This window comes from Ascaphus truei, chromosome 5 (assembly GCF_040206685.1).
Source record: "Ascaphus truei isolate aAscTru1 chromosome 5, aAscTru1.hap1, whole genome shotgun sequence".
NCBI classification, from domain to species: domain Eukaryota; kingdom Metazoa; phylum Chordata; class Amphibia; order Anura; family Ascaphidae; genus Ascaphus; species Ascaphus truei.
Genome location: NC_134487.1, coordinates 301,406,605 through 301,423,702, shown reverse-complemented (window position 1 = coordinate 301,423,702; position 17,098 = coordinate 301,406,605). Strand labels below are relative to the sequence as shown.

General features: G+C 42.0%; 1 protein-coding gene across 11 annotated transcripts in view; it reads right to left on the bottom strand.

Moving 5' to 3' along the window:
• Window positions 1-12,153: 12,153 nt before the first annotated feature.
• Window positions 12,154-17,098, bottom strand: part of ABCC9 (ATP binding cassette subfamily C member 9) — a 148,402-nt gene continuing 143,457 nt past the window's right edge. For 9 of the 11 annotated variants that reach the window (XM_075602921.1, XM_075602920.1, XM_075602923.1 and 6 more), the window contains 2 exons: window positions 15,288-15,467; window positions 12,346-12,475 (listed from right to left, as the gene is read on the bottom strand). In XM_075602921.1, coding sequence (XP_075459036.1) covers window positions 15,330-15,467 — 138 coding nt within the window. In that variant the 3' untranslated portion in view covers window positions 12,346-12,475; window positions 15,288-15,329. Of the gene's footprint in view, window positions 12,476-15,287; window positions 15,468-17,098 lie in introns of all 11 variants that reach the window. The other 2 variants (XM_075602919.1, XM_075602925.1) reach the window with 1 other exon arrangement.

The following is a 17,098-nucleotide window of genomic DNA, read 5'->3' as shown; positions in this document are numbered from 1 at the left end:
CACACACACACACACACACACCTCAGTTGATGCGCCCTTTTTCAGTTCCGTTTGGCGCCGGAGGTGGGGAGCGACACCTACCTGTACTTCCGGGCGCCGCCACCGTCTGACTCGGCGCCGCGAGGGAGGAAGGGGGTCCGCCATCTTACGCGCCGCGTGGCAGCTGCGGGAAGCGAGGTGATTTGGAGCGGGGAGGGGGGAGAGGTGATTTGGAGCGGGGAGGGGGGAGAGGTGATTGGGAGCGGGGAGGGGTGATTTGGAGCGGGGAGAGGTGATTTGGAGCGGGGAGAGGTGATTTGGAGCGGGGAGAGGTGATGCCGCTGGGGAGGGGGAAGAGGTGATGCCGCTGGGGAGGAGGAAGAGGTGATGCCGCTGGGGAGGGGGAAGAGGTGATGCCGCTGGGGAGGGGGAAGAGGTGATGCCGCTGGGGAGGGGGAAGAGGTGATGCCGCTGGGGAGGGGGAAGAGGTGATGCCGCTGGGGAGGGGGAAGAGGTGATGCCGCTGGGGAGGGGGAAGAGGTGATGCCGCTGGGGAGGGGGAAAAGGTGATTTGGAGAGGGGAGAGAGGTGTGTGTGTGTGTGTGTGTGTGTGTGTGTGTGTGTGTGTGTGTGTGTGTGTGTGTGTGTGTGTGTGTGTTTTTTTTTTTATTTTTTTGGACCTTTGGCCCGTCACTCCGCCTCAGGCCAATGAGAGGTGTGGGGGGCGGGCCAAGGGAGTGGTGTGAGTGTGTGAGGCCAATGAGAGGTGTGCGGGGGCGGGCGGGCCAAGGGACCAATGAGATTGCCGCTAGGGACACCGGACATCCAGCAGGCAGGCATGCATGCAGGCAGGCAGGCAAACAAACATACAGTGCTTTCACTAATATAGTATAAGATATATATATATATATATATATATATATATATATATTACAATTAGTCCGGAAATAATTGGACACTGATACAAGTTTTGTTATTTCGGCTGTGTACCAAAATAAATTCAAGTTACAGTTAATTAATGAATATGGGCTTGAAGTGCAGTCTATCAGCTTTAATTTGAGGGTACTCACATCCAAATTGGAGAAAGGGTTTAGGAATTAAATCTCTTTAATATGTAGCCCCCTCTTTATCAAGGGACCAAAAGTAATTGGACAATTGACTCAAAAGCTGTTTCATGGACAGGTGTGGGCAATTCCTTTGTTATTTCATCATCAATTAAGCAGGTAAAAGGTCTGGAGTTGATTCCATGTGTGGCATTTGCATTTGGAAGCTGTTGCTGTGAACCCACAACATGTGGTCAAAGGAGCTCTCAATGCAAGTGAAACAGGGCATCCTAAGGCTGCAAAAAAAAAAGAAAATCCATCAGAGAGATAGCAGAAACATTAGGAGTGGCCAAATCAATTGTTTGGTACATTCTGAGAAAAAAGAACGCACTGGTGAGCTCTGCAACACAACAAGGTCTGGACGTCCACGGAAGACAACAGTGGTGGATGATCGTAGGATCCTTTCCATGGTAAAGAGAAACCCCTTCACAACATCCAACCAAGTGAAGAACACTCTCCAGGAGGTAGGCATATCATTATCCAAGTCTACCATAAAGAGAAGACTTCACAAGAGCAAATACAGAGGGTTCACCACAAGGTGCAAACCATTCATAAGCCTCAAGAATAGAAAGGCCAGATTAGACTTTGCCAAACAATATCTAAAAAAGCCAGCCCAGTTCTGGAACAGCATTCTTTGGACAGATGAAACTAAGATCAACTTGTACCAGAATGATGGGAAGAAAAAGTATGGAGAAGACTTGGAACGGCTCATGATCCGAAGCATACCACATCATCTGTAAAACACGTTGGAGGCAGTGTGATGGCATGGGCATGCATGGCTTACAATGCCACTGGGTCACTAGTGTTTATTGATGATGTGACAGAAGACAGAAGCAGCCGGATGAATTCTGAAGTGTATAGGGATATATTGTCTGCTCAGATTCAGCCAAATTCGGCGAAGTTGATGGGACAGCGCTTCACTTTACAGATGGACAATGACCCAAAACATACTGCGAAAGCAACCCAGGAGTTTTTTAAGGCAAAGAAGTGGAATATTCTTCAATGGCCGAGTCAATCACCTGATCTCAACCCGAATGAGCATGCATTTCACTTGCTGAAGACAAAACTTAAGGCAGAAAGACCCACGAACAAACAACAACTGAAGATAGCTGCAGTAAAGGCCTGGCAAAGCATCACAAAGGAGGAAACCCAACGTTTGGTGATGTTCATGCATTCCAGACATCAAACAGTCATTGCCTGCAAAGGATTCTCGACAAAGTATTAAAAATGAACATTTTATTTATGATTGTGTTAATTTGTCCAATTACATTTGAGCCCCTGAAATAAGGGGACTGTGTATAAAAATGGTTGCAATTCCTAAATGTTTCATACAATATTTTTGTTCAACCCCTTGAATTAAAGCTGAAAGTCTGCACTTCTATTGCATCTTGGTTGTTTCATTTCAAATCCATTGTGGTGGCGTACAGAGCTAAAATTATGAAAATTGTGTCAGTGTCCAATTATTTCCGGACCTAACTGTATATGTAACCCCCCTCATAAAGGGTTACTAGCAGTGGTAGCAAAGACTAGGCCCGCCCTGGTTTGCTATGGGGATCCAGACATCAAGCAGGGGTATTTGAGGAGGAGAGATGATTCTGGAAGGTTAGGTTGCAGCAGGACATGAGGAGAGGATCCTCGGGGAGAGTAGACACCCATGTTGTTAAGTTTCACAACTATTAGGAAGGGGACCTGGGCCTTTTTACCGTAAATGAACAAGATATGTACGTCTATTCAAGTGCTAAGCAAGGGCAGTGTTCGAAGGACAGTATTCATGTATGATGTAACATTAAGGGCAATGCGTCAATATATGGATGACCGGTCCCTGTGTTGGGGGACACCAATAAATTATAGTTATGCTATAAAAGTACATGGCGCCCCTTATTATACAACCTTGCTACCTCATCGCCCAGCCGCCTGAATCCAACCCGTGAGTCAAGGTAACTCATGCTGAGTATCCATATACACAAACCACCAATGTAACCTCCCTAGGAAGCCAGGCAGGGAGAGTTACATCCATTTATGATGATGTCGCCATAAACCTAAGCGATGAAACGCGTAAGAAGAGTGTGTTGCCATTGGCTGTGCCAGGAGCCTGCTGTATAGCGCCTTGTAACTACGGAGGGGAGCTGTGGAACTTGGAGGAGTGAGATTGCTGTAGCCGGGGGACCTGTATGTGGACGCACAACACTGGAGACACCTGGCTGTGAAGCAGACACATGTTCCCAGCCATGTGATTTGGAGCCCCATACCGGAAGACGCACAACGGAGGGCTGATGCTTACAACCAATGCGCATATTTTACTGAATTGTTGTAAGTGACCTTAATTTTAGCTTGTGATGTTAATACCTGAAACCCTCTACAATATGGCACCCGCGCTGTCCCTTTTTTTCATATATATATATATATATTATTTATATATATATATATATATATATATATATATATATATATATATATATATATATATATTTATATAATATGGTTCATGTTTGTGGTTAACTGTATGAACACAAATGTAATGCTTCATTTACAATAGCTGGTGATAATACCCTAGTACCCACTTCTGTAATGGACAAAGTAATACATGTTAATGGAACAACAACAAAACACTAGTATGAACTTTATTACTCTCTAAATTAAAAGCAATTGGGAAATAATACAATCTCATATTTTTCTGGAGGGGAAAAATGAAAAGATCTGTATTATGATACAAACAAGAAATTCCCCAAAGACAGATTTTTGTACAGTTTAACCGCTTAGCAATTCTATGCATTCCACTGATGTCTTAAAATTCCATTTTGTGGGATTATTCTGGCAATTGGTCTGAGTGGATATTTGTTCTCACATTATCACTTGGAACATGAGAAATATGTCAAATTACTCATTTTCATCAACAAAAAAACGAGGGCATGTGTCAACCTATTCACTTTAGATCTATTAGACTTTAAATCTATTCACTTTAGATTGTGATTCACTTTTGTGCTACAGTTTTTCAATTTTAGTAAAAAAAAATGACATAAAATAAAATTACTAAAGTAATACTATTAGTTTTCTTTTAATCTAGAATGACTTTCTCAGTTGGATGCGATGCTTTATGGAGCTGGGCGAGTTCGAAGGGTCAAATTCCAACTGTTATCGACCCCTCTGAATCACGGCTCACCCTGTTGGAATCCAATTCTTTGGTGAAAAGGATGCAAAGCCTAATTTCCACTTCTGAGTCAGGTACCACGAAACGCAGCGTTTCCTCCCTGTAGAGCGCGCGCTCCTCCCATCCTTGCTAGATGGAAAATAATTAAAGAATAAAAAATATGAAAATGTATCTATATAATGTATATCTTTATAAATTGGGGATTGCCTGTGGAGATAGGAACAAGATTGATTAGATTCAAAACCAAGCAAACGTCGGTGACATCATCTCAGGGGCAAAGAAATGAAAGTAGAAGTGGGCTGGAAATATCAGAAGAAGAATTTCCAGGGATATCAAAAGACCAAGACGACGACCAAAAGTAAGGTTGAAATCAGAGAGTTTGTTGGAGCTACGTGGAGACGAGAGGCTTGTAATCACAGTATCGGGCAGATGATTGGGAACGCCTTCATCCTGCAGTGGATCTACAAGGGATGAGGATGATGATGATGATATATAGATATATTGTAGCACATATATTTTTATGCCCTTGTGTAAATATGTCTGTAAATACATAATTTAAAATGAAATATAATAAACATAAAATATGAATACATGTAACAAATATTTTTATTAAGTACAATTTTAGTAAAGAACCCAGTGGAGTAAATATATATGTACTATAATATAATTTAATATATTTGTGTTAAATAAGTTAATAATACCATTTCGTTCATAATAATATCATAACACACATAGATGTATTTATTTATTTTTTTAAATCTCCAGAGATCCACATTTTACATTTATTTTATAAATTTGGGAATAAAACTTACAGATGGACAGTAACTCTCGGTAATGCCGAAGGAGAGAGCATTTCAGCAGGTGTACACCTGGTTGATGTGGGAACCTATGTACCAATACCCCTGCAGATTACTTGGCATGACGAAAGCTCTGATTTCACAGTGGGTGCCTGGGTATGGTTGGTTTTACCACAAAACAAAGGAGGACATAAGCATGGGGAAGTGATAGCAAAAGGGCAAGGAGCGACCAGATTGGTCTTAGTACAAGGGGCCCTTCACCCTGATTATGTTCCTGCCTATCGTTTAATAGCAGTTAATTGATATTTGTTTTCCTGTGTGTTTTGCTGTGTCCGTGGATATCTGGGTGCTCGGGATCCGCCGCATACTGAACACTTTTTCCAATCAAACCAACCAGACGAATTGTCGGATGTGTGGACCCACCTCAGTACGTGAAGAAGGTGGTTACCCGTATATGAATTGATGGATCTTTGGAACCACCTCAGTGTGGGGAGAAGATGGTTACCCTTATTTGGGTGTCCCATGGACCATGTGACACTGTCTCCAATATACAACCCATTGCAGTTTTAGTATGTTACCCATCTGTAAAAGTTAATTTCCAATCCAGAGAGGGGCTTGTTATGTAAAAACAAGTCTAGTATAATGCAATATTTCTTTTTATTGATCCTTATGACAGTAAGAGAGTGTGACAAATGAATGAACACACCCACCTTCCCCCCTCCAAACAGTAATCACTTTGTGCTGAACTGAAGGAAGGTTTGGGGATAAAGATGACATTTTCAGATCAAGTTAGAAAAGAAAAAGCAATCAGCAAAAAGAACATTTAAAAAAGATCAGGCATGTTAAAAGATTTAAAAACATTTCAAAATATCAGGCAGATCATAGCACATTACAACAGACCCCAAATCCTCACTCGATACTGATTTTAGTGCAACTGTATTTCCCATCTAATTCTTAATCAGATTTGATTGGCTGGGCTTCGTCAGAAACTCGGCTGTCAAACAGTCTGTAGAGTCTCTGACGGGACTGGTTTTTGGCAAGTGCAAGTTTTCTTGGAAACTGTGCAGTACTGTATACTGAACGTTTTCATATCCACTAGCTGTATTTATTGTATTAGAATGTTCAATAGACTAAACATACAGTACTAAAAATACTTTATACAGCCTTTATGTTACGTTATACAAGCACCTCTTCAAATACTGCCCCCACCCTTCCATAGGTCCTTACCTACTCTATAGCAGAGGGTCTGCATGGGTCTGACTCATGCTTCCTGGTGAAGGTCTCACCTCCTCTGCTGATTGGATCCCTATGTCATTCTAATAATTCTATGTAGCGCGCTTTCCCCCACCCCCTGGGAGATGTGTGGCTAAGGTGTATGGGTGTGGTGCAATACCTGATGGTGCCCAGGAGCTCTGAGCCTCTGCTGCTGATTGGATCCCAATGTCATTCTAACAATTCTATACAATCTTGTATTTGGTTGCCGCCACTGACAACACAAAGCGCATGCGTAGAAAATGTGCACCATTCTCCACTGCTTTGTCTTGGTGCGCATGCGCATAATCCTGCTGTATGGAAAAGCGACATCACATGCTATACGGACTACACGGTGGCCGCCATTAACAATACAATGCATGTGCACTACATTTCACTCACAGCGCTACCTTCTCCTGAAAGTGATTAAGCAATTTCATTAGTTGAGTCACACACTGCATTACATCATTAACACGATACGTTAATGCACAATGTCACGTAATAGTGGGACATACATGACACACAATCCCACATTTATAGTTGCAATAACGTTGGCTGCACCTGTAGATTCACTAAGGTCCATGGAGGTGAAACGCACCCGACCCGGTGAAGCGGCCATTAACTTCATCGGACACATAGACCCGCAAAAAAACCTCTGTGAATCTCCCCATTGTATTTCAATATTCTACGATGTAGCACCCTACTAACTGGGAGTGATTCAAATGGCTTCCTATATATTCTTCTTATATGTGTTTCCGAAAACAAAAAAAGACTATTCCTCCCGCAGAGCAAAAATGAGCACTAATTAAGTGTTGAGTTCAGTAAATGTCCATGCCAAAATGACAAATGATTTAGAAGCATTACCGCTGAATATCTACTAAATCAGTTTGTCCCAAGAATGGCTAACAATAGGGGTGGGTAGCGGGCGCGATATATCTCAATGCTTATTTTTGACTTGTGAAACCATAAGTAAATTATGTAGGGTCACATCTAACAAATTAAAAGACAACCTTTTTAACACCACACCCCATTACATAACTAAAGCACATATTTCTATAATTCAGCATTTAAACGTGTTATTCTTTCAATGATTTGATCCAACCAGCTGTTTCTAGTCATAGAAATTGCGATCTGCTTTTCTTTATACATGTGCGTATTTGATGTGTGCATTTGTCATCGCTAGTTCCCTTCCGTTTTAACTCTTTAAAACGGTGCGGCACATTCAGTGATACCAGGCATCAACGTTTTCCATGAAACGTCAGAGTGTTAAAAGATTCATCAGCAATAGGGTGTCTTATTGTACACACCACAGTATCTTTCCTGTATGTTTTATGGTTATATTTAGCATTGTTGATCATGGGTATCACTGCTCTAAAATACAATAAATCGTTAAATATCAAATTAAAAGTCATTCCAAGCGAAGACAAAATAAAAAGCAGAAAATCGTCTACATCTAATGTTTTTTCCATGATATTTAGCTGCTTACGTTCTGAGATCATATGGAGCGAAGCAGAGGATATCGCTAATTTGTGAATAATTCTTGTAACCACCTTCATGACTTTGAAAACTCGATGCTGTGCAGGATAGTTTATTTGCTTGATCAGCATACAAATGACACACTGTTACTTATACATGCAGTATACATCCTAATGATGAAATTGAATAATGTGGTTACAGATGCAGCAGCCATTATTAGAACAAATCACGGCGCTGTTCTCGTGTGCGCTGCTGTACTCCACGCGGCATTAACGCGGCCAATCACACCCGGCACACGTGTTTATCGCGGTTGCTTTGTTTGAATTTCATGGATTCTGTATTGCATCCGTGGCAGAAATGAATGAATTGTAATGTGTACAGAACTGTGCAACTGGGTCACTGTGTCATTGTGTTACTGTGTCACTGTGCTACTGTGTCACTGTGTCACTGTGCTACTGTGCAACTGGGTCAATGTCAGTGTTTAACACTAAAATGCCATTTTCTGCACTCGCGTCTTATGGCGGGAAGGTTGGAAGAGATCACGCACCATGACATGGGTATTCCGAGGTATACAACTCTACCCCCGCTGCTGGAACATCTACCTCCGCTGCTGGGGCTGCTCCCGCTGCTGGGGCTTCTACCTCCGCTGATGGGGCTTCTACCACCGTTGCTGGGGCTTCTACCTCCGCTGCTGGGGCATCTACCTCCGCTGCTGGGGCATCTACCTCCCGCTGCTGGGGCTGCTCCCGCTGCTGGGGCTTCTACCTCCGCTGATGGGGCTTCTACCACCGCTGCTGGGGCTTCTACCTCCGCTGCTGGGGCTGGGAAACTAAGAAGCCTCACATTTAATGAGTTGTGAATAACCTTTCCAAATTAATAGGGTCTCTACTAGAAGCACTGCAAAAAATCAGCACATTTGGGGGCGCATACTGGAGCGCATTATCGCTCGGGGCAATACTGTCCGCACCATCAATATGTTAACAAAGCGATGTGCGGACAGTAAGGCCAAAGTGAAGGGAAAATGAGCAGACCATGCTGTAGAGTCAAGGAAGACCGAGGGCCGCATGTCCCCTTGCACCTGACCCATCTGGAGCTGGTCAGCTCCCTTATCTCACACTCCCAGGTAGTGGGACTACCTGAGCTTGTGGGCTCCACGTATTTTGAGAGACCTGGTATGTGACAATACAGTACATATATAATGCACATGTAAACATGTCACTTTGGACACTACCTAGAACATCAGAGCAAACAGTACTGTGTTATTTGCCGAGCACTCACACATACAGGTGAGGAATACTTAGCTAAATAATATACGTGACATGCTTACATGTGTGCCCCATAAGATTACAAAACTCTATAGGTCACGCCTTGCACATTGCAGTAAGGGATCAATCAGTATAAAGTGATCCTTTGTCTATTTCAGGACCATGTAACTGCTCACTAATCAGAATAACAGTAGTTTAAGCTACACTTAAAGAGTCTCATTATAGTGGCTCAGTGAGTAAAGACACTGGCTGGCACTGAGTTTGAAGCAGGAGGAGCCTGGTTCAATTCCTGGTGACGACTCCTTGTGACCTTGGGCAAGTCACTTTATCTCTCTGTGCCTCATTCACCAAAAACATAGATTGTAAGCTCTGCGGAGCAGGGACCTGTGCCTGCAACATTTCTCTGTAAAGCGCTACGTAAAACTAGCAGCGCTATACAAGAACATGCTATTATTATTATTATCTCAAAAATTTCATGTCTATCTTGATTAATCATCTTAAGAAAGTTATCTAAACACACACTGTACCCAACACGTATCTCCTATGATTCACCATCAGCAACCTGCTGCTAGTCTTAAGGTTCACTAAAGAATTTTGTTGGTCTTCCTTCTGCTAACGATCACCCAACTGCCTTACCAACTTACCTGTGTTCCTCAAATCATTTTCCTTTCTAAATGCATTCCAGGCTTCTGATGTTAGCCATTGCAGACCTGTTAGAAATAGTCACTTTCAAAGAACTTATCGTCCTAAAGGTGTCAATGTAATTGCTATAACGGTGAAGGGGGTGTCTGCTTAGCGTGTAATAACTGGTAAGGGAGGGGTGCTATCAGGGAACTGGTAACAGTCTAATTATTTACAAAAAAGGGTCCCCCCTGATGCACTCTACCTCACAGAAAAATGTGAAATAAAATATAACTTTTATTGAGCATAATAAAATTATTAATTAATTAATAGAGTAGCTCTGATGAAGTGCTGTGTACAGCGTGAAACGCGTAAGAGCGGCTTTTATTTTTCCTGCACCATGTTGTCTGCCGACCATTAAAAGATTTTTTCATTAAGCACTTTTTCTACTGCACGGCTGTGCTCCGTCCTTCCTTCTTCTCGTGGGATCACCTTTTTGTAAATAATTAGACTAAACGTAATTGCACCACAAAGGGTGATACAGTGTAGCATGTTCCAGCTCTCACTCGTGTGCCTGGGAGTAACGGCTTTCTAACGTTTCCCAGCAGTTTGTGGATCACGACCTCTCTATATTAGCCTGCTATAATGTTCATAAAAGTAAGAGACGTGTTTCAAAATGCCTTATTTGGCCTACCAAATCTATACTAATGTGCTAACATGTACCCATGTTCTGTATGTATGTGCTTACATGTACCCATGTTCTGTATGTATGTGCTTACATGTACCCATGTTCTGTATGTATGTGCTTACATGTAACCATGTTCTGTATGGATGTATGTGCTTACATATACCCATGTTCTGTATGTATATATGTGCTTACGTGTACACATGTTCTGTATGGATGTATGTGCTCACAAGTACCCATATTCTGTATGGATGTATGTGCTTACAAGTACCCATGTTCTGTATGTATGTATGTGATTACATGTACCCATGTTTTGTATTGATGTATGTGCTTACATGTACCCATGTTCTGTATGTATTTATGTATGTGCTTATATGTACCCATGTTCTGTATGTATGTATGTGCTTACATGTACCCATGTTCTGTATGTATGTATGTGATTACATGTACCCATGTTTTGTATTGATGTATGTGCTTACATGTACCCATGTTCTGTATGTATTTATGTATGTGCTTATATGTACCCATGTTCTGTATGTATGTATGTGCTTACATGTACCCATGTTCTGTATGTATGTATGTGATTACATGTACCCATGTTTTGTATGATGGTATTGGATGATATGATGTTTTACTTTTTCAGGATCATCGTACAGATGTCGTATGGCTGCAGAGCAGGAGGAGGAGGAACCCGCAGTGACCCTCTATCTCACGGTCCGGATGTCACAGCGGAGGGTTTACATACTGTATAAAGCCGTTTTAGTGAGATTCTGCATTTACACAGCTGCTATACTCACGTGTTAGCTCTAATATCCTGCAAATAGAATGTACCCATAAGGAAGCTATCTCAATCTTTCATTAGGTGAATATCGGAAAAAGAAAAGTAAGTGCAGTCTCTGAACAGCACGGATACTCAAAAACTATCATTTTATTAAACATGCAATTTAAAGTAAAAGGGCATTCTATACTTCACCGCTCTAAACATGGTAACAATTGGATGCAAATTTGTGCTCTTCGTTCCCCTTCATCCTTGCTGCCTAGAGCCTACGCAGTAAGAAAGCTAAATGCAGAGATTTGGGAGCCAGGTTATCAGTGATTCCCTTATTGATTTCTCATGAAGTGGGAAAATAGACACCGTGGGTCCCGTGTTTCAGTGCCATGCACAGATACATTTGTGTTGCTCTACAATGCGTCAAATGCACCAAGATTGTTGCACTAGATCAGGGGTGGTCAACTCCAGTCCTCGATGGACCTCGCAGGTCATCTATTAGGGATATCCCTGCTTTAGCACAGGTGCTGCAATCAGTGTCTCGGTTAGAAGGCCTGGAGTTGGCCACTCCTGCTCTAGAACCTTACATCTGGAGCAGATTTCTACACCAACCTCAGACCTGGCAGATTTGCTGATGCAGAATGAAAGGAGTTAAAGTAACACACAGAGGTGCAGAATTTGTGATATCTCGTTACATTCTGTGCTTATGTAACGCCGCCTTTCTCAAACTGACTCTCAAAGCGCAGACAACGGAGCAAGGTTCTCGATACATTGACGCTGAGCTGCAACAACAAAAAGTGACACCATTTGTGCCAGTTTTCCTCCGAAATTGCCCTAGCACATAGAGCAGCTAGGATTTCCCTCTCACGTCAGAACATCTTCAGAAATATATTCTGCGAATACAAAAGTCTGACTTAACTCGCGGGTCAATGTTCAATATACTGTGAAGCCGTCTTCTTTCCGCCCAACAGGAACACGTTTTAGGCTCATTCATTGGAATAGCATATTGCCATAAATCCCCAAACGTAAAGGGCTGCATAGAATATAGACAGAGCCATGTTAAAATGTGATGAGTGAAGAAAAGTTTATTCCAACGTGCCATACAAATATTGTAAAACTTAGAGAAAAGATTCAGATCTGTTTCTCGGCAGTACATAAGATCATGCTTTTTTTAAATAGCAAATATAAACACATTTTTTTTTAGAAAACGCTATAAAAATACTGCGTGCTGCGTAAAAATCCTTCACATGTCGGCACGGACGAATGAAGCAAAGATGCCATCTTCCTGTGCTAGAAGGTTTTCTGGGGTGTCGTACTCGAGAATATTGCCCCGTCGCATAACTATCACCAGGTCCGCCGTGAGAATGGTATGCACGCGATGCTGCGAAGGATAAACATGCGTTAGTACGTTTGGTACATCAGTTTCACCAAAGGATTTCTACTTTAGCTGAATTTCTTATGATCACGTGAACATTGTTACTTTTAGCCATATTTACTGAGTAGTCTCCTGCCATTAGACGCCTTTGGGTGCTGGAAGGTGCCCTACAGCCCACTCACACGTCGGAAGGTGTGTCATGGAATAGCAATGTTGGTAAATACTGTAGCGCTCAATATCCTGGAATGTTTTGAATAAGTTATATTCAGTCTCTGGATGGGATCCATGCACAGATTGTCAGGACACTTTGTACTGATCTGACATACCTGTGTTACTATGTCACCGTCATGGATTGGGACACCCCTACGTTCCAATGATGTAATACATATATAATTTGGGAGTGATTGCTGCATTGGTGCAGAAAGCATGAAAATGTTGGTGAAATCCCAGTTAGAAAGGGATAGAAGCTAATAGGTGCTACACCTAGGGCCCCATTAACTAAACCAAACAACTGAATCTTAATGCCATTGAAATGAATTATTTTAGCATGCACTAATCTACTTGTGTTCCTTAGTAAACGAGGATTGTATTGTTATCACCGACATACCAGAGCAATCCAAGCAGTGTTTTTCTTTTTTAAGCAGGGGGTCTCGGGGGCTGAACCCCATTCATTTCAGCTCTGGGGCCCCCCTGCTTCCAGAGGTACTTACCTCCGCAGTAGGTGCCGGTATCCCTCTGCTTTTTATAGCTCCCCCATCACATAGGCCAATAGGAGGCCAAACTGGATGACATCACGGCTTCCTATAGGCCCGGGGACCTTTGAGAAGCAGCCATTATGTGAACTCTGCTAGCCGAGCAGAGCGGATACACACGCACCTACTACGGAGGTAAGTATCTACATAAGCAGGGGGTCCCCGCAGATGGAATTTACCGAGTTCAGCTACGCAGACCCCCTGCTTCAATTCTCTGTTAACATTTTTGTTTTTTAAACTTCGCCAACTTGGATTTCCGCAGGCAAAGGGTAGCAGCCTATGGGGCAGGTTTAAACATTATAACGTTCAGTGAAAGTGTGACACGACTGTCTGCTTTCACACTATAAACTGTTGTTGGCTGGGATTGCACGTTAAAGTAATGGCAAGATAATGCAATGGCCAATTGGAGTCATTTTTATTCATTTACTAAGGCTGCGATGATGATTAGGATTAGAGGATTTTATGCTCAGCAGAAGGTTTCACCACATACGCAGCCCAGAAACATTTGTGAATTGAGGATGTAGTTAGAAAGATTAACAGTGGAACTGGGATTTATTTTACAGTTGAATAAACAACTCGAGTAATAAATAAACTCAGTTGGTCACTGTAAGCTTCTCAATTTACTGTACCTGCCGCTGAAATGGCACGGTTCCTGGTGCAAAAACAGAACAAAAAAACCTTTTGGCTCGTCTGAACATCTTGTCATTCTTTGGACTGGATGGAAGACTTGGGACCTGCGATTTACCAGTACCGACCAGTACCGACCAGTACCGACCATTATCTCAACCTCAAAAAAACATATCTATTCACTAAAGTCCTATCATTCTCCTAAACAGATAATGACAGATTATGTAGTATTTTTCACTGGCCGTCTCTAATTACCAGTGTTTTGTTTGTATTTAATCCAGTTTGTTATTGTATATTCCTAAATCATAACCATGCAGTATATGTTTACGTTTTTCTTTACTTTTTATTTTATTGCCCTTAAAGCCTTGTTATTTTGTGGGGAAGGCGTTAAAATGATGCAAACAGTTATGCAGCGTTTGGAAAGAAAACAAGACTGCAATAATTTACTGGCAGTGGGAAGACTGACCCACATAGCCAGGCGCCTCGGATCCCGGTGTCAGATCTGGCAAACGTGAAGATGGCACCATTAGCAGCAGATAAACGTGCCACTATGAAACAGCCAGTGTTACAGTGTTACAAACCCTTTCTTTTCTGATGACTTCGCAGATCAGATGGTTATAAGGATTGGTGTGTCCAAACCAACAAACACATGTCTCCCAGCACAGATAGAGACCTCCTATACAGTCACATAGATGTTGATCCTACTGTCCTTATTATTGTAATACTATTTAAGGATCAGAACTATAACTCCTAAATTCATATAAAACTTTGTGTCCTTCATTGAACAATAACAATAATTTTCAGTCACATTTTCAATTTAGATTTAAAGCAGCAATACTACAGTATTTTCCAACTTTTGTTAAAATTATTTTAATATGTAAAGCTAGCATGTGACATTGGATAACTCTACGTTCTTACCTAAGCTGACAAACGTTTGGTGCTCCTGTGATAAATCTGTCAAAATCCTGATTGTGCGCCAAACATAAGGGCCGCCTTTCAGTTTCAATCAATCCTTCAGTCAGTGTAACTCAGCAGCTACAATGTATTCTTATATTACTAAGGTAACATTATCTATTGTTACAGTTTGTAGCTCAAACTGCTGAGAACATTTGCAACAAATTATCCCAAACAGGAAACTGTCGCAAAGATCTTGCATTTCGGGTGAGGTAGATTAAACCCTGCTATAGAAATCAAAGGATGCTTGAAAAATCCTTACAAATGGCACGAAGAGTTGAATAAAAAAAAACAAAAAACAAAAAAAACAGTCACTATGATCTAATACTACAGAACTGATTTATTTAAAAAAAATAAAAATAAAAACATAAGATTTCAGTAGTTTTGCTGCTTTAAGACTCATCACATTAGAATACATAGATGTAAGATATATTCCTTATACATCACATCAGATTTAAGACTAATTGAGAATCTGATCTACCAACCAGAGAGGCAGAAGATTTCTGGGAAGACTGAACAGGCGTAATCTATTTGTGGCTTTTGACCAGGTAGGAAAAGAGTCCATCCACGTTCAAGAGCAGGTTTGAGGCAGTATCGCTCTCTATTAAAATACCCTCGGAAAAGGCTAACACGAGGTCTGCATCCACGATGGTGGACACTCGGTGCTACAAAGAAGGAAAAGAAAGACAGGAGGAAGAAAAGGGTAGAGGGACAGTCAGCCGTGTTAAAAGAGAAACATGTAGCTGCTGCAAAGGGGAGAAGATATGCGGGTCTGTGATATTATTAAGCAACTGAAAAAAACGGTCCTTAAATGCAAAGCAAGTACTATATACAGTATGGGCAGTATACGCATTACTAATTGCACGTAAATACATGTCAAGAATAGAGTCAATAAAAATGGAAAAGATGATAGAGCCGGGGTGGGCAAATCCAGTCCTCCAATCGGTCAGGTTATCAGGATATCCCTGCTTCAGCACAGGTGGCTCAATCAGTGGCTCAGTCGAAGACAGCCACTGTGTAAGAGACGTGTTCAGAGGTACATATAATGGAGATCGATTTGGGTGAAATTATATCTTGGCTTTATTGAGGCTGTTCCTTAATGCAAAAACACAAAATAACAGACGCCTATCCCTGTGTAAGGGGTAACTTACTTCTTCAGTCCCTTTCTGCAAGGCTGGAGGGATAATCCCATTACCACCCTATTCCCCAAAGTCTCAGGAGGTACCTTAAAGCAGGTGTCCCTTCATGTCAGTTTCTGGTAGGTTCCTGGGTCCCCTGTGTCCAGGAATATAGGTCTCTGGGTGTCTTGATCTCTGCAAAGCCTTTCTGCTCAAGACCTCTGTGTGCAGGCTTCCCTGCTTTCCTCTTGTCAGCTCCCTTGTGTACTAAGGAAAAATCTCCTTCCTGTTTCTGGGAACAGGCTTTTTCACAGAGCTGTGATTAGGCAGGTGGAGTGGTTGATTGCAGGCGTGCAATTAACCAGCACACTGCTTGATTAAAGGCAAGCCTGTTAACAGGGATAAGACCCTGTTACACACTGATTGAGCCACCTGTGCTGAAGCAGGGATATCCATAAACCCTGATCTGTTTGTGGCCCTTGAGAACTGGAGTTGGCCAGTCGATGACTGAGCCACCTGTGCTGAAGCAGGAATATCCTGAATACCTGACCTGTTGGTGGCCTTTGAGGACTGGATTTGCCCACCCCTGTGATAGACTTATAAAAGACTAAGGTAAAATGAAAATGTAAGGATGAAAACACACATATCGAGCGGAAGATAAATGTATCGTAATGCACATTTGAATTTTTTTTTTTGCTTGCGGCTAATATTAGAATCTTGTTCTACAGTTTTCCGGAATGTAAAACATTTTAAAAGCCAAAAAGGGCGTTTGTCACGGGAGAAAAATGACAGGCCCAGATGTTTTATAGATCACATTATAAGACTATCTGCATACCTCTCTATAATCACTTCTGCAACCTGCTGGGCATGCCACGCAAGCGCATCATTTCATATTATGCAACAAGGCGCACGCCACTAATTCGAAATTCTTCAAATGATTGGTATTTTAATTTTTTTAAATAGACAAATGCCCTTTATTTGGTAAATTCAGTGCTGCTTCACAATACATAAGCCAGTCCCAATTTCAATGAAAGGTTCAATCATCGGATAAGAAACGCACATGCGTGGAGAATCACTAAGCACGGACGCAGGGTATTGCACCCTGACTTAAGTTAAGGGCAGGTAATGACGGAACGGAGTTCAGTGCATCGGTGCCGAATGAATCTCCCCACACTTCC